The sequence below is a fragment of the Bubalus kerabau genome, chromosome 4 (genome assembly GCF_029407905.1).
Source record: "Bubalus kerabau isolate K-KA32 ecotype Philippines breed swamp buffalo chromosome 4, PCC_UOA_SB_1v2, whole genome shotgun sequence".
Lineage (NCBI taxonomy): Eukaryota > Metazoa > Chordata > Mammalia > Artiodactyla > Bovidae > Bubalus > Bubalus kerabau.
Window position 1 is genome coordinate 10493956 of NC_073627.1, and position 26026 is coordinate 10519981.

Below are 26026 nucleotides of genomic sequence, written 5' to 3' on the forward strand. Positions count from 1 at the left end.
AGGCCGAGTCAGGGGATGCTGAGGCCCGCCCTCTGCTTTCCCACGGCCTGGCTCCAGCTCGCAGCACACCTGTGTCCACCTGGCAGAAAACCGAAGCCGAGGGACGGGGCCGCTGGCGCTCCCGGCTCGCGCGCGCGGCCGCTGTCCGCGCGCGCGGGTGTCAATAAAGTTCTCGCGCGCCGGAAGCGGAAGCGGCGAGTCTCCATGGCGGCGGCGGCGGCTGCTGGGCCGGTGTTCTGGAGGCGGCTGCTGGGCCTTCTGCCTGGCCGCCCCGGGCTGGCTGCGCTCCTGGGGCGCCTGTCCGACCGCCTCGGCAGGAACCCGGACCGCCGGCGCAGGAGGTGAGAGGGCTGCGGGGCTGCAGGCGCGCCCGCTCCCCCCCCCGACCCGGACCCCAAACCCCCTGGCGTGGCGGCGAGACCTCCGTGTCCCCCGCGCGGGCCCGTCCGACCCCACCTTCCCGCCAGCCTTCCGGGGGAACGGGGGCCCCGCGAGCGAGATCGGCTGGGCCTGCCCGGAGCTGCGATGGGCGAGCCCAACCCCGGTCTGCGTACGCTGGAGCGAAGAGGCTCCTGTGTGTGCACTCTTGGCGGGGGGTGGTTTGGGGTGGGGTGCTGAGTTCGTGCTTTTCTTTGGGCCCCAGGGTGTGAGTGTTGGAGAGTGTCCGCGAGAGACACTGCTTGAGTCCGGAGGGGTCTTTTCCTTAAATAATCCTAGTTGCGGGGGTGACTTGGCGAGAGTGAATCAGCCCTGCTGGGATTCTGTGCATGCAGCGTTTCTCACATCCTGCCAGAGGGCTGTGAAGCAATCCTGAGTCAGGAACACTCCGGCAAGGGAAGAGGAACCACTCGAAACCCCTTTTACAGTTTGCAAAGGGCCTGTGTTCTGGAAAAGTACTGAAGTGACTTATGAAAGTGGTGAAGGAGGCTTTGAAGCAATTCTCCCAGGCAGTGATATTTAAAAGTAAACATTTACCAAGAACATGTTGACCTAAGAGGCCTGCTGCTGTTGCTAATATTAAAAAAAAAAAAAAAAAAAGATGTGCACAGTTTTTTTGTTAAAGAGACTCGAGCTTTACACTTATTTTTTAAGAAAACAAACAAACAAACTTAGAACTGCATCCTTTCCTAGAGGTTGCGCCTATCTTAGATTTTTATCTGCTACTTGGGTGAAATTTGACCTTCTGGCATTTGGTAGATCTGTGGTCCAGTCCAGTGCTGATTCTAGGTATGGAAAGGAGCTTGCTTCATATTGGGTGACGTTGGAAAATTTTCAGCAAAAAATTAAAAGTTTGTTTTAGGGGAAGTTTTTGTGATAGAATCAGCACAGGTTGGAACTCCTGGAAGCTTACCCATCAGAACAGCTTTAAATTTTACATCAGTGAACCTAATGGGAGTGGTGTATAGAAGAGGTGGCCTCCCTTTTCTGCAATTGGTACTTAACAAAGACCTGTTCACGCCAGTGGATAGTCAAGTCAAATGACTTCTATGTCCTGACCTCAATCCACTAAGAAATTTGGTTTAAAGTTTGAAAAAAGGCTGAAGGACGAGATGTTTAGGCCATTTTGTCATTTCCCTTGTATATATTTAAACGGTACAAGAAAACACTTCATGATTAATCATTGTTTAACATTGGAATTGATTACTAAAAGATGTTGGGGCAATAGCCACAAATTCTTCTAAGATAGACCTTTCTCTTGAGTGGTTGTGTGTGGGGAGGGTGGGGGAAAGGGTTAGTGTGGCAGTGGCGATGGTCTAAATTGACTTTTAAAGGTCTTTTGTAAATAGCTTCAGTGGCTGCCGGTGTTGTGGCTCCATATTTCTTATTAAGTTGAGAGACTTGTTTCTGTGGGTCGGCAGTTAAACCAGGAACCCAGTTAAATCACAGAAACACAATTGCCCGAAATTTTCATCTTATGATGCCTGTGCTAGGGTGGAGGATACATACTTTGAGCGATATTACTACAATACTGTGGATTTCTGACCCTTTCTTTGTCTTACTCGGTTTGCAGATTTTTTTCTGCTTCTCTGTGGCTTGGGTGTTTGGGGTTACTCATGTCTCTATGGCCACTCACCTCTAGTGGCTGCTGACTTTCGTTTCTTCCCCATTGTTCGGTTGCACCTCCCAATTCCTCATTCCCCGAATGATGTGGTTTCTTGTAACTCTGATCATTGATTCATTGATAATAATTCTGTGTAGTCATGAACTTAACATTATTTTAGATTTTAGCTTGCCAGTCTGACTCAACTGTTGGAGTGCCTGGTGATTCCTTGTGGCTAGCAAGGGGAGTGGTGAGAGGGAACAGTTCTTTACTGCAGTTGTTTCCTTTTAGTTAAAGAGACAGCCGTAGTGACAGAGAACTCTACTTAAAACTACTTCTAATTAGTGATCGGGAAATACTGTTGTTTTTCTCTTGAGCAGGCATCTGACTCATCATGGACAGCTGGATTCACTCACTTATTCAGCCTGCATGTATAGAGCACTGCTGTGCCTGTGTTAGGTACCAAGGAAACAGAAATACAGAGCGCCACCTTCAAGGTGCTCAGACCCATAAACAGACAATAGTAATAGTAAAGTAAGGTAGGAAAGGTCATGGCAGCACCGAAGCACAGCTGGAAGTCACAGAGGCTTCCGGGTGGTGGTGGTCTTGGAGCTGTGTCTTCGAGGCGTGGGGAAGTGGGCCAAGTGGGGAAGTGGGAGCCAGTGTTCACCGGAGGATAGTGAGTGATGTTCTTATAGGCGGATGGGGACAGCAGTGGACAGCAGCTCTGAGGTCCCACAGGTCCTCAGACTGTTGCCAGGAGCCAGCTGGGTACGGAAGAGGGATGGGAGGGAGAGAGGGGAGCTGGGCCGAGCCCTGGGGACGCTCGCTCTGAGAGACCCCGTGCAGTTTCTCTGGCTAACTTGTCTTGGCCCAAGGGGGTGGGGCTTGCTTGCGGGAAGAGGTGAAGGGGTTGGATTGGAGTCAGCCGTGGGGGGGTTGCTGAGGAGGCAGCTCATGTTTCTGACTGGGGCAACCACAGGGATGGTGGCACGCTTCACCGAGACAGGGAGTGGGAAAGAGGGCCGGGTCAGGGGGTGATGATAAGGTGAGATCAGGGCAGTCAGTTAGCATCCAGGTGGGTCCAAGTGGAGGCACTCCCTGTTCAGGTGACTGGCAGGTTGGTTGCCCCGGAGAGGGAGACAAACTTGGGGAAGTTTCTAGGCGTCCTCGGACTAGTCAGAACCGGCTTGTTATTTGGAGCAGATGAGACCTAGCGGGAGCTGTGTCAGGAGGGCCTTAGCTCCTAAGCGAGCTTGCCTGCCATACAAGGAGATATTTTCTCTGTGGTCTCCTTTTTCTTTTTTAAAAGCTATTTTCAGTTTGAGCTATGTGCAGAAAAGTCTTTATTTTTGAAACCCAAGGTCTGTTTATTCTAGGTGTGTGTACGCGTGCATGTGGGGGGTGGAGGTGTTGTGGGGGTGGGGTGTCCTGACTTTCCTGAGTTGTCAGAAGGGAGTGTCACCAGCAAACTCTTCTTTTTATTGATTTTTTTTCTTTTTTTTTTTTTTTTACCTTGTAATGCCAGCTCAACCTACTCTTGTTCAACTTAGTGGTTTCCACTCTGAGGGACCACCAGATTTCCAGAAATTACTTTTTCTCTGAATTTTCCCAGTTCCCCCTTACTCATTAGAGTTCGGTAGAGCCATCTTGGTTATTATAGAAGTAGAATGGGTGGGGGGAGGGAGGACATTTAGAATCAAAGCATGATTTCCCCAAATAATTCAAATTAGATCTTGTAGAGAACTAAATTAAGATTTGCAGCTGACCTTTAAATGGTAGCTTTATTAAGATCCTATTAACCAGAGTACCTTCTGAGCACATTGCTGCTGGTGACGAATTAGGCTGGTCAGCCAGCTGTGTACTTGTGGATGGATAGAAACGAGCCCGGGATTAAAGCGTTCTGATAGATAATCCCGTGGTAAACAAGTGATATGAGTAATGTAAACGAGTTGTTTTCAAAGCTGCCGGGAAGTCAAGCCGATTGAGGGAAGTCAGGCTGGTTGAAGCTGTGTGGATTAGTAGCACGTGTGAGTGGTTCTCGGCAGAGCCTGCCGGGAGCCCATGGCTCCCGAGGAGTGTCAGGGTCAGAAGTCTGCACTAGGTCTCTGGCCCCTCGATGTAATCGACTTTTCTTCTGGAAAGCCAAGAATAGGGTCACCAGGGCCGCGTGTAACCTCACTCTGGCAGCCCCGGCCCGGTGCCGGACTTCTTGGAGGAGTGCAGCGGCCGTTGGGCTTCTGAAGTGACCTACGGGAATTCACACTCATTTCCCTTATGTGGGGTTAGGGCTTGCGTTAGTCAGGAAGGGCCGCCTGCTGCCAGGGCTGCAGGAAGTCTGGTCCCTTGGTGTAGTTTCTCGAGCCTTTCTCAGGAAGTGTTATGACTGTTGCTCTTTTCTCATCACTTCACCTCTTTACGTTTAAGTGTGTGTGACGGGGGTGGGGTGGGGGTTTCTTAAAAAGCAGTTTCTGAAAATAATGGCAGTCCAGAGTTCTGTTTCTTTTAAAAGCTTCTTTCTTTTTCTTGTCGTTTTGTACCGATTTGGGTGGGACCCAAGCCACAGCATGTGTACCACGAATCTTATCGTACAGTTCCCGGAGAGTTTGTGGACATTCAGACCACGACCCTGAGTGCGGGACACTTAGGTAATGCCCTTGCGTGCTACAGGGGACAGAGCCCCTCTGCTGTCCATGGTGGATTTGTGGTTGGTGTAGGAGACAGTCCTCCGGTACCCCCCTTTTTTTCTTCAGAGCCCCACAGCCCTTGTTTTGCAGAGCCCCTAGGAGGCTGGCCTGCTTCCTCATGTCCACAGGTAGTGGGTGGCACTGCTGCAGCCCCCGGGGAGCCCCAGTGTCCTCTGCGGGTGCCCTGGTGGAGGTGAGGTGCAGACCCAGGCGGGATTCTCGGGCGTCAGCTTTCCTCGGCCCCTCCGCGGTCCCTGTGAGGATGCGTGAGGGCTTGGTCGGACCTCCAGGGGCACTGCCTTGCGTCTTGGTCAAGGGGGGAAGGCAGTATGTGTGAGTTCTCCCCTGGTCAAGGGGGGAAGGCAGTATGTGTGAGTTCTCCCCCCGGAGCGCGTGCAGTTTCAGAATGTTTGGTGGAATGGAAAACTCCGGTCCTCCCACACAAAGGAGAAATGCCTTCTCCCGTTTCCCTGAGCTTCCTTTGCACAAAGGGGTGTTGATGGCGTCTCAACAGCTCTTCTGCCCCTTCTCTCTCGGTTCTGTTGGCTTCTCTGAGCCCTGGTCCTGCTTCCGTCCAGTACCTCTCATGGATCAGCACGGTGCACCGTCCCGTCTAGGACAGCCAGGCAGGGTTCTGCCCTCCTTCCTCTAATGGCGGGCCCGTCCGCGGACAAGAGCGTCACGGCGGGTCAGGTGTGGATTCCTCTTGCAGAGGCTGGGAAGAAGCCTCCCTCTCTTCCCTGCTGCCCTGCTTCATACTTATGTGCCCGCCTAGTTGCCCCTGCATCCTCTCACCCCAGGCCCCTCTCCGGGTGGAGGGAGTGGCCCCAGGTCAGGGGTCCTCAGCTTAGCCCCAGCGCACTCCCAGCTCAGGGAATTAGTCTGCAGGTTCCACAGGAAGTCCTCCGTCACGAGGCTGACCCTCTTCCTGAGCCAGGTGTCCTGTGGGTTTTGGCTGGAACCGCCCTGTGGAGAGGTTACTCTCCCATCTCACCTTCAGAATTGTGAGCTGAGGATTGTTTTGCATTGTTTGCAGCTGAGGGCTGTAGCGAAGCCGTTAAGCTTGCCTGAATTTGAGTTCCAGGGTGCGCCCTTGCTCTGGCCTGAGCCCTGTCCTCTAAACCCCCTGCAACCTGGAGTCAGGGCAGGAGAGGGAGGCACAGCCTTATCTGGCCCCCCAGCCCCTGCCACTTCCTCCTCCCTGTAACTGGAAATGGGAGCTCGATGGTATCTGGAAAGAGATGATTCGGGGAGCTCCGGGCTCGGTGTGGAAGTTGTGTGTGAAGGTCTGGTTCTCTAAATGGCGCGTGAGAGCTCCGCTTTCTTTGTAGAGCGGCCACAGCTCCCGCCTCCACTTGCCTCGCCGGGGATTAGGGTTCTGACCTGGCACAGCTGCCTGGGGTGGGGGGAATTGCTCGTGCAGGTGGTGGGGGCCCCTAGAGGCTGGGATTAGCGTGCAGCAGGGGCTGTGGCTGGCACGGGGTGGGGGGGGACCTTTTCTGAGAAGATTCCCAGGAGTCCCTTGTGGAAGGCGAGAACTCACCCCCATGGGGATCTGGCTGAGATGATCGGAGAACGTGGGCCCCTGCGCAGTCCCCACCCCGAGGGCTGGCTGCTTCTGCCCTGGCAGGGTGGCAGTTAGATTTTGAGGGTCTGGGGCCTGGGTGTGGCTCCCCCTGCCTGTGCTGACCTTGTGGGGCCTTTATTAAACTCTGTGCTCCTTTTCCAAGCACCTTCCTCTTTGGAATGTAAAGCTGCCTCTCAAGGGTTTGGTCTCCACCACCAATTAGTCCCTGAAACATAATTGGCTTTCAGTTCCTTCTCGTCTCTAACAAAAATAAACCTGTCAGTACACAGGTTAAACAGGAAACAGGGTGAAAAAGCCCTCAGCAGAGCTTGGAACCTGGCCCCGTGGGAGCTGCCCGGGAGAGCGGCCTGGCGGGCCTGAGACCTGCCCACGGTGGCCCCCGGCAGGCTGGTCTGCTGAGCCCCTCTCGCGGGTGGCAGGGCCTCAACCCCCCTGCGCTCACCGTCTGTCTTCTCTGGACTGCCTGTTGAGCCCCTCCTGGGTTTTTCTGGCGCCTGTGGGTTTTGGCAGTCCTGCCTCTTTCCCTTGCACACACCTGTCCTGGCTTGGGAACCCCCCGCCCCCCGCTGCACTTCCTGTCTGAATCCCACCAGGCGATCAAAGCCCCTTTCGAGGGAGGGTTGTTGTGAGGCTTCCCCAGCAGCTCAGGCATCGGCAGCTCCCCTGTGATCACTTGAAGCACGTGCGCCGTTTGTGTATTTTGACTTTTCCTGAATCAGTCTTAGCGGTTTCCTTTGTGTTCTCAGATGATTTCAGGTGTGTAAGCTGCTGAGGCCACCAGGTTTGTGGGCGGCAGGCCCTGGGCCGGCCGTGCCTCCCCCGAACAACATCAGTGCTCACGTGACTACTTGGACTGAGGCCCAAGTTGGCACTTGCCTTTTCCTGGGTTGCTCTGTGGCAAAGAGGTGTTTCCTTGTCTTGCTTTTTGGGAGTGGCTCTGAGTGTTGGCTCATCTGAAGAGTGTGGGGGACTCATTGCATGGCCTGGGGCACAGGTATCGCCCTGGATCTGTTTTATCTGGTCTGAGCGATATAAGTGCTCTGAGGCTGGGAGATGAGTTGATCTTATGATACTGAGGGGTTTTCCACCTCAAGCAGACTATTTAATTACTGAGTATTAGACTTTTGGGGCTTCCCAGGTGGCACTAGTGGTAAAGAACTCACCTGCCAATGCAGGAGACATAAGAGATGTGGGTTTGATCCTTGGGTGGGGAACATCCCCTGGAAGAAGCCATGGCAACCCAGTCCAGTATCCTTGGCTGGAGAATCCCAGGGACAGAGGAGCCTGGTGGGCTGCAGTCCATAGTGTCTCAAAGAGGCGGACACGACTGCAGCCACTTTGTGCACGTTAGACTCTTCAGGCCCCCCTCTGGGGCTTCACGTTGAGTGTCGAGCATGTTCCCGTTCTCGTGGTTTTCTGCTGGACTGAGGGCTCTCCCTCCCCGCTCTGGAAGGGGGCCTGGAGCGCAGCAGCAGCACAGCCTCCGCTTTGGGAAATCGAGGCTGCAGCCCTGCGTTTGCACATCTAGGGCTTTCATTTGCTGCTCTTTACAGGGAAGCTGGAGGAGAAGTGTAGCAGGCGATGCCTGGGAGTGTGGTCCCCACCTCCTCAGAGGCAGCGGGAAGGGACCTCTGCTCGGAGGCCGGTGGCGAACCCTGGCTTCCCAGGGTCCAGAGCCCGTGCCTTCCACCCGTTGACTAAAGTTTTCTTGGCAGTGAGTCGCCGTGACAGCCCGGTGGGCTTTCTGGGAAGCCCAGCTGCCGGCCATCTGGCGTGTGTGTGGAAGGACATTCACAAACCCTGGGAAGATTCAGTGTTTTATCAGGAGACAGTGAGTGAAATCATCTTCCTGGAATCTGGGCCCTGCAGGCCGCAGGGTGTTCAGCCTCCTCTCCCTGGAGTCCCTCGTGAGGCTGTGGTGAAGGTCACAGGCTGAAGAGGATTTTCCTGCTGCTCTTTGCTGGAAGCCAGACAGGGATGAGGCTCAGCGGACAGGGGCCCTTCACTGCGGGCTCGGCCTCAGTGGCATGGAGCCCGCCAGAGATGGGTGCGACCCCCGGCAGGCTGGGCCCAGTGTGAAGGGGCAGTCGTTGTCACCACCGGCCCCTCTTGAGACGGTCACTTCCCCAGCTTCTTCAGCTTTTCTTTCTGTATGTGCTGTGTTCAGTCGCTTCAGTTGTGTCTGACTCTTTGTGACCCCATGGACTGTAGCCCACCAGGCTCCTCGGTCCAAGGGATTTCCCAGGCAAGAATACTGGAGTGGGTTGCCAGTTCCTTCTCCAGGCGATCTTTCTGACCCAGGGATCAAACCCGTGTCTCTTAAACGTCCCCTGCATTGGCAGGCACGTTCTTTACCACTAGTGCCGCCTGGGAAGCTGAGTATTAAAGAGAAAACTTAATTTTTTTTTTCTGGTTCCTTCCCTGAATAAAAGGCCATTTATCTCATCAGAGAACCAGGGGTCTGGGTTGCAGTCATCAGACTGAGACCAGACCTGCCCTTGCTCTGGGTGGCCTGTGGCAGCTTTCCGCAGTTGAGTTTGTTGGGAATATTAACCAGGTGATGGCCTTCTGAGTTTACTTGTGGCTGCTCTAAATTTTTGTTTGCGATCAGCGTAAAAGTTTGGGGTTTATCTATAGGCTTTGGCACTTCTTAAGTTGCTTGACTCATAGGGGCTGAAGAAAAACTCTTGCAGGGTTTGACTGGAGCTCGCTTAAAATGGTCTAGAAGATCTGAAGTTCTCAAAAAGAAAAAATTATTATTTTTTTTCCTTATTTGCCCGCAGGAGCTGAGAGAGACTTGTGAGGAGGTCTTTGAGATGTGTGACGGACTGTGTGTCTCTCCCCAGGTCACCATGGCTGCTGTTGGCCCCTCTGCTGTCCCCTGCAGTCCCTGTGGTCACCTCGCCTCCGTGCTGCCTGTGTGCGGAGGGCGTGCATCGCTTCCAGTGGATCAGAAACCTGGTTCCAGAGTTTGGCGTCTCCAGCTCTCATGTCAGGGTGCTTTCTTCCCCAGCAGAGTTTTTTGAGCTCATGAAGGTAAGTCGTGTTTAAGGGGGAGAGGTTCAAGTCTGGGGTTAGAGGTTCGGTGAGGGGGGGCATAAGGTTGGGTGAGCCCTGAGCCGAAACACCCTTCGTAGAAGCTTTCGATGGCTGCTCAGCTCTGCCTGTCAGGAGTCAGGCTCACACCTGGCTGAGCCACGCCATGACCAGAGGCTCCCTGCATGGCGGAGGTCTCAGGTGGAACAGCTCAGAGCGTGGGGGCCCTGTGAGGGTCGGGTTCCAAGTGTTGGTTCTCGTGGACAGGTTGATTCCCTCTGTTCCGTGTTGGCGACAGAGGCTAGCTGGGAGGTTAGTGAGAGCTTGGGAACCACACGGGCACATTCCTGCTGAAGCTGTCCGTGCTGCGCGTCAGCGCAGGGGTGTGGGGAACGAAACTCATTCTGGTCAGGGCAGGGCAGACCCCCTAGGGGTCCCTGGCAGCGTCTCCAGAACCCAGTCGCTCCAATGGTGGACAAGAGATGGAGACCCAAATGACCTACGGGGTGGGATTTGATACGTAGGCAGTGGCTCTCTCGTCCAGCGGAGAGCATTTACAGAGAACTGAGAAGTCTGGGCATCTGGTTTTAGGTCTCAGGGTTCTGGTGATTCTACCTAAAGTTTGTACCTTCCGTCTCCTGGTAGATATGCTATTCTTGGCATTTAAGGGGTTCAGGTTTTCATACATTACACAGGTGTTCATGTCATGTCTAGTTGTTTGTGGTTAAGCTGCTAATTGGAATTAAGTAATTCAGTGCTCGTTAACTTTTTTTATTCTCGTGGATTCTGAGTGTATGGATGATGATGTTAGAGTTAAGGTATGGTGCGGTCAGGAGGAGTGCTGGGAGGTAACAAGAGATACAGGTAGACTTTCCTTTTTCTGCACAACAAACTAGCTCATTTGAATGCTTGCATATTTTTTTCTCCTGTGCCCTGTTGTTTTGTAGATCTCCACTTAATTTCCTGCTAGCTTATTCCATTATGGAGTGTGGGTGTGTGTGCGCACACACTCCCCCTGCCCCTTTGCTCTGCTCGACTCTCCCGTGTGTCCTTGTTTGTGTAGAACTGATGCTGAATCTCTTTACTCTCTGCTCCTACTTGGTCCTCTGCTTGGCTTGAAGAAACAGATTTTTCAAAGGAGGCTGGTCTTGGTGTCCCAGTCAACTCCTGGGAAACAACAGGCTGTCTGTGGGGGTCTCCTGGCCTGGAGACGGGCCATGCTCTCATCTGCCCAGGGTGAATGGGGCTGCCGAGTCCGGGCCGGGCCCGAGGGCTCAGGCCGGGAGGAAGCCGAGGCTACCATTTCCTGCCTCCTGCACCGAGTCGTGGCAGGTTCCCTGGCCCATTCCGTGCAGAGCAGTTGTGTTTCTTCCTGGGACAGAGTGGCCCATGTTCCCGGAGAGCGCGGCGTGGTGCCTGCCTGGGCCCAGGCCTTCGTCACGGCCGAGCTTGTGCCGCAGGACTCAGCGTCACAGCAGACGGTTGCATTGTCTCTTGTCATGTGCCGCCCGAACTAAATCACCTTTCTCCTTACTTGTTTTCCTCTTGACTGTTTTCATACTCACTTTCCCCACAAGCAACCATCTAGTAAATAACAAAATGAAGGAAACAGCAAACATAGGAAGTTCTTTGTTTGTTCCTCGCATATAAGCCTTTCCTGGTGTTGTGCTGGAGTATTATCTTGTCAGGACACCCCTCTTCCTCTGTTGACATGCAGGCTGTGGGGGCCACGTGGGAAAGCAAGCTGGAGTGTGCGTCCTGCCTCTCCGGGTGCCCTCGCCAGCTTGCCCTTCTTCCTGCCTTTGACCTCCTCTAGGGCCTGGCCGCTCATCTCCTGAGAGGGGTCTGGTGTCCTCCTGCGGCTGGAACGGGTCTCAGGAGAGGATGTTTGAACTCTTTGAACTGAGGCGTTATCTTTGGATGTTGAGTGTTCTGTTGGTGTGTCTAGCTAGGTACCTGTCTGTCTGCATTTCAGAAGTGTTACGTGCTCACTATAAAACCTTAGTGCAGATGGGGGTGTAGTGCAAGTTTGCACCCGTACTCCCTCCTCTGCTTCTGCCTCTCGGACACACACACACACACACGTATAGTGTGCGTGGGGGTGGTGATAGGGTAGCACGCTTTGTGTTCTGTTCAGCGATGAGCTTCTGCCTCTGCAGTGCACTGTGGGCCTTCCCTCGGGCCGTGTGCATGGGCCTTCCTCCTCCTCGAGGCTGCGCTGTGTCTTGTAGCATGGCTAGCTCATGCTTTACTATCAGGCTGCATATTTTAAATTAGAGTTGTGGGTCCTTATTTGTGAGATTACTACACACATTTGGGTCTTGCTTTAAATATTAATTGGTGAAGATACAGGGTGGTTCAGTTTGGAGTGTTCTTTCTTTCCAGCATCAAAGGACTATATCTTTCTTAGTGAATATGAAAATGATGACTGTGAGGGACTTCCCTGCTGGTCCTGAGACCTCTGCACACCTATGTAGGGGGCCCAGGTTCGATCCCTGGTCAGGGACCTAGATCCTGCATGGAGCAATTAAAAGATCCCACATGCCACTGCTGGAGATCTGGCACAGCCAAATAAATAAAAGTAAATGTTTCTTTTTAAAAAATCATAACAAATGACTGAATTTTGAATTGTTTCTTCTCTTCAGGGGCAGATAAAAGTAGCCAAGAGGCGGGTCGTGATGGCATCCCTCTACCTGGGGATAGGCCCTCTGGAACAGGAACTGGTAAGGTTTGGGGGAGTCCTAGAGGCAGCAGTGGGTCACCCTGAAACCTCAGGCCATGTGGCACCGTGGAGTTGGGGTAGAGCCACCCTCTTTGGCCTCATTTTGGCTATTTTTGGCCTGCAAAAATAGCGTTGCAGGCCAGCTATTTTTCTTGTGGCCCCAGATGCTGGGGTTGTCAGGAGATGTGATCCTGGGCCTTCTGGCCTCGCTGGCCCGTGTCCTCCTCGGCCTGTACGGGGGCTCCAGGCTGTCGCTCTGCCAGGCCGGGGCTCTGGGAACTGCGACCTGCAGGCCAGATCTGGCCACCACCTGTTTGTGGCCTGTGGGCTAAAGCTGGTTTTCACATTTTCAGTGTAGGGCAAAAAGTCAAAAGAGGAGTAGTAATTGTGCCGCATAAAAGCACGTGAAATTCAAATTTCTGTGTCCATACATAAAGCTTTATTGGAGCCTAGCCACTCTCACCCACAGAGCCAGACGCGACCGCGCTCGCACGCGGACCGCTCTCCATCGCCACTCTCGTTCTTGTTTTGTCTGTGGCTGGGTTCTTGCTGTGGTGGCAGAACTGAGTAACTGTGACAGAGACCATCTGGCCCGCAAAGCTCCAAATATTTACTCTCTGGTCCTTCACAGAGAGGCTTTCTGAGCCTGTGTTAGACGGAGGAGCCAGCATGCAGGTCGGGCTGGCCGCTGCTTTCGCCCAGGGTTGGCGGTGGGTGCCGGGTCCCTGCCTAGACTTGCTGTCATGCCTCGCTTGTCCCCTCCAGTGAGACAGGCAGGGCTGGGAAGGGGCACACGTCACCTGTCGTGCAGGGCTAGGGGTGCTCCTGCAGGATGAGCCAGAGTGAGTGTGAACGAGGTCATTGTGTTGTCTAAGTTCTCAGGTGGTTTCGACTCTGAGGGAGAAGATGGGCCCCTTGCCAATAGCAAGTGTTGTTTCTTGGTTTGTCCTTGTTCAGAAACCCCTAGGACGGGGTTGTGGTTACAGGGCGAGGGGAAGGGTTGGGGGCAGGAGAGCCCCATCCCCTCCCTCCTGTCTGAGGAAGGGGCCACCCCGCTTTCAGGACGTACTATCAGCTGCCAGCTTGAGAAGCCTGTTTGTCCTCCCGGGAGAAGAATGCCACGTCCAGCCCATGGAGAGTGGCCAGTGGGCAGGTTGTGTCTTGGATTCGTTCGTTCAGCAAATATTTACCGAGTGTTCTCCACGTGTGGGGCACTGTTTGTTGTGTGCCTGTGAGGATGATCTGTTGCAACGTGTGTGGGAGCTCGTGTCTTAGCAAGTGTTCTCAAGAGCAGTGATGTCCACACCCTTGGGCACCGTGCCCCTGACCCGCAGAGCCCTCTTCTTGCCTGGCCCGGGCTGTAGACGCTGTGTCTTCCAATTAACTGTGCCCGGGGCGGCGGCCTTGGGAAGAGGTTTCACAGCGTTGGCTTCTGGGCAAGTGTGGATGGTGTGTGCATGAGTGTGTGTGCAGGTGTGTGCATGAGTGTTTGCAGAGGACTGTGGGGGTGTTAGCTGACAGGTTGGTTCATTTCTTTAACACGTACCCGTTTTTTCAGCTCTCACTTCTGTTCTTGCGTCTCTTTTCTTGGCAGGTGGATTGCCTAGAAAGCACTCTAGAAAAATCACTCCAGGCGAAGTTTCCTTCCAGCCTCAGGGTATCCATCCTCTTGGACTTCACGAGGGGCTCGAGAGGTAGGTCTGATGCCCTCCCTGGCCCCCAGGTTCTTCCTTGTCCAGAGCCTCTGTTTTAGGAGTGAAGCTTCACTCCAGGCTCAGCCAGGAGCAAGGTTATTTGAAGTCAGTCTAGGACGGGCCAGGACGGCCTGTCAGGATTCCTTTTGTGGCTTAGTGACCTGAAGTCTAAGTGAAAATGACTTTGAGAAAAAGGGAATTTTTTTACCCCTAAGAAATATGGACACTTTTATTTTAAAAAAGTACATGAAAAGAGATTTGTTTTGATTCCCACACATCTGACCTGGTTTGCGTGGGTCTTGATTTGGGGCTTGGACCTTGGGCTGGCTTCATCTCCCTGGCTCCTTGTGGCGCCCTCTGGCAGCCCCCGAGTCTGCGTCTTGTCCATTGGAAGAGCACCTGCTTCCCTCTGGGTCGGACCGAGGCTCCCGCGTCACCTGCTTCGGGCTCTGTCGGGGCTGCTGTCCGAGCCTGCTGACCGGCCCGGCCTGGCCTGGGTGCCTCCCCTTTATGGCTGGGGTGAGGCCAGGGTGGACAGAGCCGTCTTCACCCCGAGTGGAGTGCGAGAGTTGGGCATGGGTAGACGGGTGCTGGGTGGCTGGAAGAGCAGATGTCTGCTACCCAGACCGCTCGGTCCTGCCCTGGGAGGTTGTGGGTGTCCAGATGGAAGCTGTCCTGGGGCCCCCTCTGGCTGGAAATGGCCCACACCTGGCGGCCTGCCCTCGGGCCCTCGGGGGGCGGTCCTGCCCTGCGGGCTGCATGTTTCTCCTGGCGCAACTCTCCCGTCCCTTCTCTCCTGCTCGCCCACATCTTCAGGAAGGAAGAACTCGCGCACCATGCTGCTCCCGCTCCTGCAGAGGTTTCCGGAACAGGTCCGAGTCTCGCTCTTCCACACGCCCAACCTCCGCGGGCTCCTGCGGCTCCTCATCCCCGAGCGCTTCAACGAGACCATTGGCCTGCAGCACATCAAGGTGTACCTCTTCGACAACAACGTCATCCTCAGCGGGTGAGGGCTTCCTCCCCCAGGCGGGAGCCAGCAGAGTGCAGGGGAGAGTCCATCCCCCGAGGCCCTGCCAGCGCGTGTTCAGTCTGCTTGCCTGGCTCTCGGCGTCTTCCTGGGGCCCTGACTGCCATGGAAGCCACGAAGCGCAGCTGCACGCTGGCCGTGGTTCCCTGAGGCCTCACTGCGTGCTTGTTCCTGTGCGAGCCCTTTGCGTGCCGTCTCATCTGGTGCTCACTGTTACCCGACAAGGTCTTTCCTGCACTCTGTGTTGATAACAGGAGAAAGCCCAGAGGATGAGTAACTTGGGCAGGGCCGGGTGGGAAGCCATGCCCTTTGGGGAACCCTGGAGATGAGCCTGAGTGGCCCTTGGCTCTGTAAACGTCCATGTCTCCTCTTGATGGTCAGCTCAGTGATGGGCAGGGCTTGCAGTCACTCCACGGTGTCTCCTCCGTGTCACTCTGGCCCGCCTCTCGTGAGGGGGCCGGGCTCACTAGCTGTTTGTTGATTGGCTGCTGCTGTGTCCTGATCTGGGTTGGTCGCTCCCCTGCTCCTGCCAGTGACCCTGAGACGGGCTCCCCAGGACCTGCTGTCACGCCTTCTCGCCTGAGTCCTCACCTGCCGCTTTCCTCCCTGTAGTGCAAACCTGAGTGACTCCTACTTCACCAACCGGCAGGACCGCTACGTGTTCTTGCAGGACTGTCCCGAGATCGCCGACTTCTTCACGGAGCTGGTGGACGCAGTAGGGGATGTGTCCCTGCAGCTGCAGGGGGACGACACTGTGCAGATGGTCGAGGGGATGGTGCACCCTTACAAAGGTAGGGCAGGCCCTGCAGCCTCCCAGCTGGGGCAGTGAGGGTGCCCTCTAGAGGGCACGGTGCGTCCTTACAAAGGTAGGGCCGGGCCCTGCAGCCTCCCAGCTGGGGCAGTGAGGGTGCCCTCTAGAGGGCACGGTGCGTCCTTACAAAGGTAGGGCCGGGCCCTGCAGCCTTCCAGCTGGGGGCGGTGAGGGCAAGGAGGGCCTGTAGAGGGGATGGTGCATGCTTATAAAGGCAGGGCCTGGGCTTGCAGCCTCCCAGCTGGGGGCGGTGAGGGCGCCCTCTAGAGGGGATGGTGCATCCTTGCAAAGGTAGGGCCGGGGCTCTGCAGCCTCCCAGGCTGGGGGTGAGGAGGGCATGCTTCTGGTAGCCTTGCCACAGGTTTAGGAGACTTGAGTGGCGGAGCTTTGTTTTGCTTCTGTCTTTGGAGCCAGACAGATGATGTGACTCACTGGCCATCCGTCATGCTCTGCGGGTGAGGGAGTCGCCAGGGAAGGTGGGACTGTGGGCATTGGGTCTGGGTACCCATGGGATGAGCCAGGAACCTGCCCTGCACTTACAGGAAGCAGCCTGCTAAATGGCCACCCCCTCAGGGCCACTGCTCCCAACTCCAGAGCTCAGAAGCTCTGTGGCTCTCGGCTCCAGTGAGGTCTGCGGCCTCCTGCCTGGAACGTGAAATGGGAGAGCCCTCGACTCTGCTCGCTGGAAACAGGCAAACCCTGGCGGCTGGTGTTCTCGGGGTATTTGCATTCCTGCAATTCCTGTGGCTGTGGCTTCCTGGTGGCCTTTAAGGAGGTCCGCTGCTGAATTTGCAGCCCTGTCAGCAGCGTGGGGAATGGGTTAAACCCAGCCCTTGTGAGGGGAAGAGCTAGAGAGGAAGCATGTGAGAGGGGATGGCAGTGTGTTAGAGGTGTGTGTGTGTATGTCAGTGTTTTAAAGTAGTGCGCATGTGTTTATGTGCATGCGCAGTCATGTCCGACTCTTTGCGACCCCATGGACTGTAGCCCGCCAGGCTCCTCTGTCCGTGGAATTCTCCAGGCAAGAATACTGGAGCAGTTTGACATTTCCTACTCCAGGGGATTTTCCCAACTGAGATCGAACCCACTTCTCTTGTGTCTCCTGCATTGGCAGGCAGGTTCTTTACTACAGAGCCACCTGGGAAGCCCATGTAGGGTAGTATAATAGTATTATGTTTTAAATTTCACCAGTAAAAATTATGGAAGTCTGTTTTCTCTCTGACCATACGAGAACCTACATGTTGTCTTCAGTTTTACCCTTTGGCTCATAAAGCCTAACAGATTCACTGTCTGGCCTATACAGGAAATGTTGGCTGACCCCCGTTCTAACTTAACAGGCCTGGTACGCATAGGCAGAGAAAAGGGCCCCCGTTCAGAGAAGAGTGAGAGTCAGCACGCTCGAGGGGCATAGAGGGCTGGGCACAGCCGTGCTGGGGACCAGGGCAGCCTGAGAGCCCAACCCGCTACGATGCCAGAGTGAATGGCCCTCGTGCTGGCCGCCGTCAGTAAGGGCGGATCCCCGCAGGGAGCTTTCCTTCTCCATGTGGGCACCCAGGCCTGACGGCGCTTGGGCCTGTGGGCCTGTCCCCAGCTCGGAGCTCGTGAGCGGTTACCTGCATGGCCGTGCTGCCCACCGCGCTGTTGTTCTTGATCAGCCCTGCCCAAGGCTTGCCTTTGTGTCTCTTCAGAGAATTAACTTTTGAGTGTTGAAGTTCCGTACTTTTATGTCTTATGTTGTTGTTTTCATTCTGTTAATTTCTGCTTTTTATAATTTCCTTCCTTGTACTGTATTTTTGTCTTTTCCTGTTGTTTTTTCCTCCATGACTTCTTGAGTTGGATGCTTAGCTCGTTAACTCTCTTATCATCTAGAGATAGCATTGAGACTCGCTTCTTTTCCTTTCATTGTGTCTGTGCAGCCGCTCGTCTCTAGTGGCCGTGTGCAAACAAGACCCAGAGCCCGTCTGTCCGCCTCTGACCCTGCCTGGCTCTCTCCTGCTGTCTGATCATACTTACACGTGTCTCTGTGGGACACATGCTCTTTCTGACATGTACCATGCACCCCAAACATGGGTGTGCAGCTTATGTGTGTGTTCCTAGTGGGTTGGCGCCCAGAAGCCCCCTGGGGCCCCCAGCCAGGCCTGACCCCCTCCCCAGGTTGCCCATTGTCCTGACTCACATCACCCTCAGCTAGTCTTGCCTGTTTTTGAACTCCCATTAGGTGGCATTGGTAAAGGCCTTTCCACGGCCCCCCGCGTGCAGGCTTCTTGTGGCTTTCTCGGGCCTTTCTGTCCCAGGAGGAGCCTCACGTGGGCGGTGCCTTGTGTGACTGGTGAAGGATGAACTGCAGCGCCTGCTCGCGCCCATCATGTGCCGGCGCCGTGCCCACCGTGCTGGGTGGGGGTCCGGAGCCTCCATTTGCTGCCCCTGATCCCCTCTGCCGTGTCTCCCTATAGGTGACCGGGCTGCATATTGCAAGGCAGCCAATAAGAGGGTCATGGACGTGATCAACTCTGCCAGGTCGCGCCAGCAGGCGCTGCACGCCCAGACCTTCCACAGTGACTCCCTCCTGACCCAGGAGGATGCCGCAGCTGCTGGAGACCGGAGGCCGGCCCCCGACACCTGGATCTACCCCCTGATCCAGATGAAGCCCTTTGAGATTCAGATCGACGAGATTGTCACTGAGACCCTGCTGACAGAGGCCGAGCGAGGGGCTAAGGTCTACCTCACCACTGGCTACTTCAACCTGACCCAGGCCTACATGGACCTGGTCTTGGGCACACGGGCCGAGTACCAGATCCTGCTGGCCTCGCCGGAGGTGAACGGCTTCTTCGGAGCCAAGGGGGTGGCGGGCGCCATCCCGGCCGCCTACGTGCACATCGAGCGGCAGTTCTACAGTGAGGTGTGCAGCCTGGGGCAGCAGGAGCGGGTGCAGCTGCAGGAATACTGGCGCAGGGACTGGACGTTCCACGCCAAAGGTACGCGGCGGCCGCCGGCTGGAGACGGCCCGTGCGGGGCAGCTGGGGGGCGGGGCACACCCCACACTCCAGCCTGCCCTCGGGCCCGAGGGGCCAGGCGTCTGGTAGAGCCCCGCCCCGCCTGTCTTCACGACGGCCCTGCGGGGCGTCGTCATCCTCACGTCTGTCCGTTTCAGCTCTGCAAAATCTCTACCTTGTGTCTACCCAAAACGCAGACGCTCAGATCATTGGAGTGGCTGTTTTAAAAAGCGTACCCATACTCCCTCCCCTCATGTAGAGGGCAAGGCACGCGCGCTTCCCTCGAGCATCCGAGCTCTCCCTCATTGGCCCTCCCCTTCTTGGGGACAGAGAGGACTCACCAGGGGTCACTGACTGGGCATCAGGCAGCCTCGTTTTTCAGTCTTTGCCTCACCGTTGCTGGTCGTTTCCTCTATAAGTCAAACCTTCGCTCTTTTTTTTTTTTGCAGTGGAGGAAACAGGCCCTCTGCTTGCACTGCTCACGTGTGCAGCACTGCCCCAGGGTGGGTGGGAGTGTGAGCTGTGCGTTGTAATGATCCTTCTCGGGCAGTTGTGTGCATCCGTGGAGCAGCCCCCATGTGACACAACCCCAGGGCATTGGGGTTGTGAATCACGGGGCTCAGAGCCCTGCGCTCAGCAGAGGGACCGCTGGCGGCTGCACCATGTGAGTGCAACCCCCTCTGGGTGTGACCGCGCCTTTCTGTGCTCAGGGACACCCACAGCGCACTTGGTTAGTCCTGCGTATAAAAGAAACGCCTGGCTTTCCTGACTTCTCGCTGCTGGCTCAGAGACCTGTTCTGCTTCTACACTGGTCCTGGGGGCTTCCAGAGTGGCTGATTACCATGGGAGCGGGTGGTGGTATGTCACGGCCGCTCATCTGTGTTGTTTAGACTTGAGATCACTTTGAACCTCAGCTTGGGCTTTTGTTTCTTTAAACCATTAGTTTCCATTGGGGGTGCATTGATGCCCAAGCCACCCCCAGCCTCCTGGGTCCAGCCCTCTGGGGGTTGACCCCAACATGGTAACTTTGAAAAGCCCCCCAGGAGATTCTGATGCCTTGAGAACCACTGCTCCCACTCAGAGCTTCGGGCCTGTTGGGTGGTTCCCACTTCCTCCTGCGAGGCCCACGTGCTTGCGTGAGCAGGGGGCATTGTCTGCCATGGGAAGCGCGCTCTGCTGCTGTTCCGTGTGGCCGATCCTGGATGTGTCACGAGCAGGTGTCTCCAGGCAGGCAGGCTGGCCTGTGGGGGTGTGGCAGGTATGTTAGGATTGGCTCTGTTACTTCTGAGAAGAGCAGCAGTGCCTGGGGTGGGGTCCTGGCTATGGAGAGCTGGGGTGGGAGGAGCTCTGAGCTCGAGGGGGCGCGTGTGCCTGGCGAGCTGCACGGAAGTGCCATGAGCGCACTGGTGCCTGCCTGCCCTGTGGCTGGGTGGTAGTGGGGGTGTCCCTGGTCCCGGTGGGGCCCCCAACGCAGCCTGGCCCGGCAGTTCTGAGCGCGCTGTGGATTATTTCCGTGAAGCTGTGCTGAGAAACATGCGGTGACTTCTGAGTTACCGTTGAAACAGAAACACCCAACCGGCTTTTCCAGTGTGTCTCGCCTTTTCCCGGACTGGCCTGCTTCTGCCGCTCCCTCCTGCCCGCCCTGCTGCGGGTGGGGCCCTGCAATCTGGGAGCTGGCTTTGTGGGGAAGGCCAGGAATCCCAGGGTGTGTGCGATTGTGGGGGGCTGGGGAGGAAGGGAGGGAGCGTGGCCGGGGTAGGCAGCGTGGGACTCTCTGCGCAGAAGGCACCTTGTCCTCAGGGCAGGAGCCGAGCTCAGGTCACTCAGTGCTGCGGGGAGAGGCCAGGTCCTTCCCTGCCTAGGCACTGTGGTCAGTAGCGGGAGTCTTAAGTCCACCCCCCTTCTGGCTCATCTTTGGATGGTCATTTCCGTAAGGCGAGCTAGGACGACGAGCAGGCAGTGTAGATGCCGTGTGGCTTTGGACTGGGGAGTGGTGGACCGGCTGCGGCCTGCCTGCCCTCTGCAGGGCCCGTGCTGGGCGCGAGCGGTGTGTCTGGGTTTGGGCCCTAGAAAATACTTGCTGAGGGCTGAGTAGCTAATGCTATGATTCCCTTCCCCAGGCTGCTGTGGGACAGGCCTGGGCTCATCTTGGGTTCTCCTGCTCCCAGAAGCCCCTGGGTGAAGAGAAGGCGCTGGGAAGTCCTGTTCCCGCTTCCAGCTCCTTGCCTTCCAGCTATTGTCTGTCAGCATCGCACGCCCCTGGGAGTCAGGCAGCCCGAGGCTCTGGGCCTGACTGTTGAACCTGCGGGCAGCCCCCTGCTTGTGATCAAGGAAAGCCCTGCCCTGTCGAGGCCTCTGGAGGTGGACAGGCTAGATGGGGAGAAACAGCCTTCTTGTGGCAAGCGGCCATGCCGGTCTGCAGGTGCCCACAGACAGCAGTGCAGCCTGGTGGCAGCAGAGCACGTGGGCAGGGTGTGTTCCTTGGGGTTTTCTGCTCACGAGTGTTGGGGGAACGTTGGGCCGGGCTGAGCACCCGGCCGGAGCAGTGCTGCCCAGAGGCCTGAGCGGAGGCCGCTGCACTGGCTGTTTGCTGGTTTCTTAGCAGGCTTAACTATATGTCACCTTTTAACAAGTTGAGTTGCTTCAAGGAACTGGAGGGACCTTCCACTTTTTAAAGCCATGTGCTAGAGACCTCTGTGGCATTGTGGGTTTATGTGGTTAGTTTTTATTTGGAGTCTTGCACAGGACGTCTGTTCGGTATGTCAGGGAGAGCCTGGGTAAACAAGATGTGGTGCGGAGGTTCCCAGGCTGGGGGTCTCTCCTGAAGCGTGGTTCTCAGCCCACATTTACCTTTGGCAGAAGTGGAGGGCCTGGTTCCGCTTCTGTGTCCACTGGGGCGATGGCTCGGATCTCACTCAGGAGGGAACAGTGACATGCGTGCACTTGAGGGTCTGTGAAATGACTGGGTGGTCTGTGGGGGAGGATTGGGGTTCCCGAGGCTGTGGCCACGACGCTGTGTGTGTGGGGGTGGAGGACGCCTTGGTGGGAGGAGGCGTCCTTGTCCCCTGTAGCTCTGTTTCTGCCCTCTCTGGGGGCCAGTGAAGGCGACACTGAGGCTGGAAGTCTCACTGGCATTTTCTTGGCCCCAGGAGTTTTGGGGGTACGGGCAGGGTAGAGGTCCCCCTTCAACATCCATCAGCTGGCAGCTTTTCTTTTTTAGAAACTTTTGTTTGTTTGGCTGTCTTGGGTCTCAGGGTGTTTTATGTGGGCTCTTTCGTTGCAGCAGGCACGGTCTAGTTCCCTGATCAGGGATCGCACCCAGGCCCCCTGCATTGGGAGCGAGGAGTCTTAGTCACTGGACCACCAGGGAGGTTGCTGTCAGCGGTTGTAAGTGCTGTGCCTATTTTGTGCCAGCGAACTCATCTCTTTAGGTCTTGGAGAGGCAGTAACTTCAGGGGAGTCCGAGTGACTGAAGAGTGTTCTCAGGCCTAGTTCTCACACCTTAGCTTTCTGCCCCGTGGAGATGAGAGGGCCTGAAAGGTGCTGTGTGCGCCGTTGTGGGGTTTTGTGCCGGGAGCCAGGGCCACGTCCGTGCTGGGGGGTGTGAGCTCTGCCTGCTGTCGAGGTGTGATTTCATCTGGAGGCAGTATGAACAGCAGCAGCGTGTGTGGCGAGGGCGGGGCAGGGCCCCGGGTTGAGAGAGTTCTGGCTCCTGCTGACAGAGGCGCCTGCTAATGGTTGTGAGAACTGTCACTATTTTTACTGCCTTCCCGATAGGCCGCTTGGCACGGCGCCCGGGCTGAACCTGCAGCGAGAATGGGGCAGCTCCACCCTGTGTGCCGGGCACATGTGGGGCGGCTCTCACACCGGGGTGGCAGGCGTGCCTGGGGGCTGTGCCGCTTGCCTGAGACCGAGCCGGCACCAGCCTCCTGCCTCCTGGGGTGTGTCGGTGCGGTTCTGGCCTCGGAGCCGGTGGTGCTCGTCCATCTGAGGGTAGCTCGGTGACGTTTGTGTTCCCTCTGGTTTTTACAGGGATCTGAGAACCTTCTGAAATTCATTGCAGAACATTGGTGGGGGAGAGGTGGCAGGTGCTGGATTTTGGGGTTTTCTGGGGAGCTCCTCAAAGAAGGCCTCTAACCTGAAATGTTTGTGTGCTCCTGCTCTAGAGCCTCAAAGCCTTTTGCCTTTTTACTCTTAATCAACTGTTGGAAGAGGCCTTATTATCCTCATTCTACTTACTTTGTTCACACAGGTGTTTACGGGGGGCCTGCTCGTGCCAGGTGGCATTCAGGGCACAGCGGGCAGGACACCTCTGTCCTCAGAGGGTGTCCAGTTCATGGGGAAGCAGGTAGTAAGCATCCAAATCCAGCGTCACATCACGGGAAGGACTGAGGAAGACGAGGGCAGGAGGGGACTCCAGACTCACATGGGTCTGTTGTTAGATGGGGGCCGGGGAGAGCCTTTCTGAGGAGGTGACACTGAGCGTAGACCCCAGGCAGGAGAGGTCTGGGCGGAGGGAGCAGAAACGTGGAGCCCCAAGACCACGGCTGGGGTGTTGGAATGGAGGCTGGGCACCGAGGTGGGAAGGGGCTCGGAGCCCAGGGTGAGCATGGGCTGCGGGAGCCTGGGGCCACCTGGATTCCCCTGGAGGAGGATGCTGGGCCTGCGAAGGGACCGCCAGTGCGCGCAGTCCCCCTCCTTCAAGAGGCGGCCAGGGTGGGGGCAGCAGGCGTAGGTGCAGGGCTGGGAGGCAGCGGAAGGCATCAGCCTCGGCGTCGTCACCTTGTACCCGTGGCATGCTCCCTTTGCAGTGAGACCTGCTGTCCTGGGCGGCGGTGCTGAACTTCAGCACCCCCCCCGCTGCCCTTCCCCAGCACTCCCTCCCCTCCCGCGTCATTCCTGTTGCAGAATCTCTCCCTGTTCGGAGGTTCCGGGAACGCGGGATGGAGGGGTTGGGCCCGAAGGTCAGCCCTGGGATGAGGACCGAGGCCTTGATAACAAGTTTATGGCTGGGCTGGGAGCGCTGGGTTTCCTGACAGCGAGTCCTGCCCGGCAGGCTCACCCTCTGTGTCCTCACCCCAACATCCTGAGTGGCAGCGCAGGTCTGGCCGGAGCTTCAGACGGTCAGGAGCTCAAGAGGGCCTCTCAATTTTGCCTCCCCGCGTGCACGTTTCCCAGCTGTCCTCAGGGCACAGACCCATAGCTTAGGAGCCCCCAGCTTGGTGAGCTTCAGTCTAGAAGGACTCTTGTTCATGGTGGCGCCCCTGTCCTGGGCTGCCGGGGCTCCGTGTGGCGTCCCCCTGACTGCCCTGCTGCACCAGCCCCCCTCCGTCATCACACACCAAGTGGCGTCTCACCACTCATGGTCTCTGTTTTCTTTTTGATGGAGAAAGATTGTGCAGATGAGACTGCAGGGGAAGTTGGTGGGGTGATAGCAGGCCTTCCCAGAGCGGTGAGTAGGTTAAAGGTGCGCTGTCTCTAATCCAAGCACTCACCTGGAGGAAGCAGAGGTGGCAGTGGGGAGAGGAAGGATGAGAAACAGGTGTGTCACGCATGACCAGCCAGAGGGACAGCACCTGGAGACCGACTCTCCAGGGGAGTGCTGAAAAAAATAATCTTCATCTTAAGCGGGGCTGAAAAGCTCCTTCAGGGGTCCATGATGAAAACTCGTTGAGAAGCAGTGGTCCTGCGGGGGAGCTGTGGGCCAGGACGAGTTGGGCCGTCCGCCTCTGGTGGCCGACCCGTAGACTGCCGTGTGAGGAAGGCGTCCCTGCCCAGGCAGATGTTACAACTGAGCGCACGCCAGACCGGGCCCCTCCCACCTTCCCCGCAGACCTGGGTCCAGGGGCTTCGGAGGGCACAGGGCCCTGGTGGCAAGCAACCCTCCTCAGCCTTGCCGCATGACCCATGTTGGTGGGGCCTCCCTGTCCTGGTTCACTGTCCCCTTTCTGAGCAGCTGGACAGGTAGCACCGAGCAGACCCGGCATCTTTACGGGGCTGATCTTGGCATCAGAAGGGTTGGAACAGGGACTTCCCTGGCAGTCTAGTGGTTAAGACGCCGAGCTTCCACTGCAGGTGGCATGAATTCAGTCCCTGGTTGGGGAACTACAGTGTCATAAGCTGTGTGGAGCAGCCACACACTAAAGAAAGAGAGAATAGTGGAAATAGTAACTGCTGGTGGAGACCTCGCCTGTCCCGCCCTGCTCCAGCCATAAGGAGAGCTGGGGCAGTCAGGCTGAGCCTCGAGCAGGTGGAGAGCTTTGCCTGCTGAGGACGGGGCCTCCAGAGCAGGGCGCTGGGGCCGGCCTGCCTACCCCTGGGGTCTGGACATGCGGTCAGGTGAGCCGTGTGCTTGCCCACATGCAGCGGCCCAGCGGGGTGGGGTGTAATCGGTTGAGTGAGACCAGCGGGCAAGCTAGTGGCTTTGATGTGGCCCCTGCGTGTGTGTGTGTGTGTTGGGGGGTGGCAGGCATATTACAGGAACAGGCAGCTGAGCGTCATCATCTCTTACCCAAGATGTTCTTGGAAATGCTCTTGTTCTGAGTGAGAATTAGGAAATGGTCTTCTATTTTAGGAGTTTGGTGTGTATCACACGTTGATTCACTCGCAATGCTCGTGTGTGCCTTTGGGCCCTTCGGAAGGGTCCTGTTGGCAGAGGAGAGACTCACGGTGGTGGGAGGGTATGAGGAGGCCGGCCCTGCACCGGGCAGCCTGTAAAGGAGCCCAGGACTCAGGCGGCCCCCCTGGGTGTTCCCGGCTGGGCGTTCTTGGTGCAGCGTGGAGGAAAAGCTAGAGGGCAGGCCTGGTGCTCCATAGGAGGACGGGAGTCTGGGGCCGCAGGTGTCCTGGAGATGTTAGGTTTGGGGAACAGAAGTAATTCTGATGGGGCCTGGGACTGGGGAGGGGATGGAATGGGGTGCAGAGCAGGGGATCTGCGTGTTGTCCGTCTCAGGTGATGTTTAGGGTTCTGAGAGAAGCCACGGCCGTCATTACAGAGCTGTGGCTGAGGTGTTATCAGAAGATGGCGTGCTCCCGGGGGGGCGGAGGAAGGAGCTGTCCCCCTGTGGCTGCTCACACGCGCTCTGCTTTCCTCTGGTGTTAACTGGCTCATTTTCTAGCAAAAGAGAAAAAGGGGGGCGGAACCGCATTCTCTGAGCTAGGACTGAAACGCACAGGGCCTCCAGTGGATGTCGCCCTTCTGGCCTGGAGCCCCCGAGCCCCAGCAGGCGGACTTGCATACCTCTGGTGGGCTTCTCCGCAGTCGGCAGCGGGCGCGAGGGAGGGGCCCGGGGCCAGCTCACCTGCACGTGGGTGCAGCTCGCCCCGGCGGGCTCTCTCTTCGGTGCCCCCTGCTGCTCCCTCGGCAGGGACCTTCACCCCTCAGTCAGACCCAGGCTCCACCCTCAACATCTGGGACTGAACCCCAGAGG

At 56.6% G+C, this 26026-nt stretch overlaps 1 protein-coding gene across 7 annotated transcripts in view; it reads left to right on the forward strand.

Annotated features, from left to right (window-relative positions):
* The window catches only part of PGS1 (phosphatidylglycerophosphate synthase 1), a 70037-nt gene continuing 44011 nt past the window's right edge, over positions 1 to 26026 (forward strand). For all 7 annotated transcript variants that reach the window (XM_055575277.1, XM_055575274.1, XM_055575271.1 and 4 more), the window contains exons 1-7: positions 1 to 341; positions 9163 to 9352; positions 11998 to 12075; positions 13669 to 13768; positions 14585 to 14774; positions 15408 to 15586; positions 18057 to 18578. In XM_055575277.1, the coding sequence (XP_055431252.1) occupies positions 16 to 341; positions 9163 to 9352; positions 11998 to 12075; positions 13669 to 13768; positions 14585 to 14774; positions 15408 to 15586; positions 18057 to 18578 (1585 nt within the window). In that variant the 5' untranslated portion in view covers positions 1 to 15. The remainder of the gene's footprint in view (positions 342 to 9162; positions 9353 to 11997; positions 12076 to 13668; positions 13769 to 14584; positions 14775 to 15407; positions 15587 to 18056; positions 18579 to 26026) is intronic.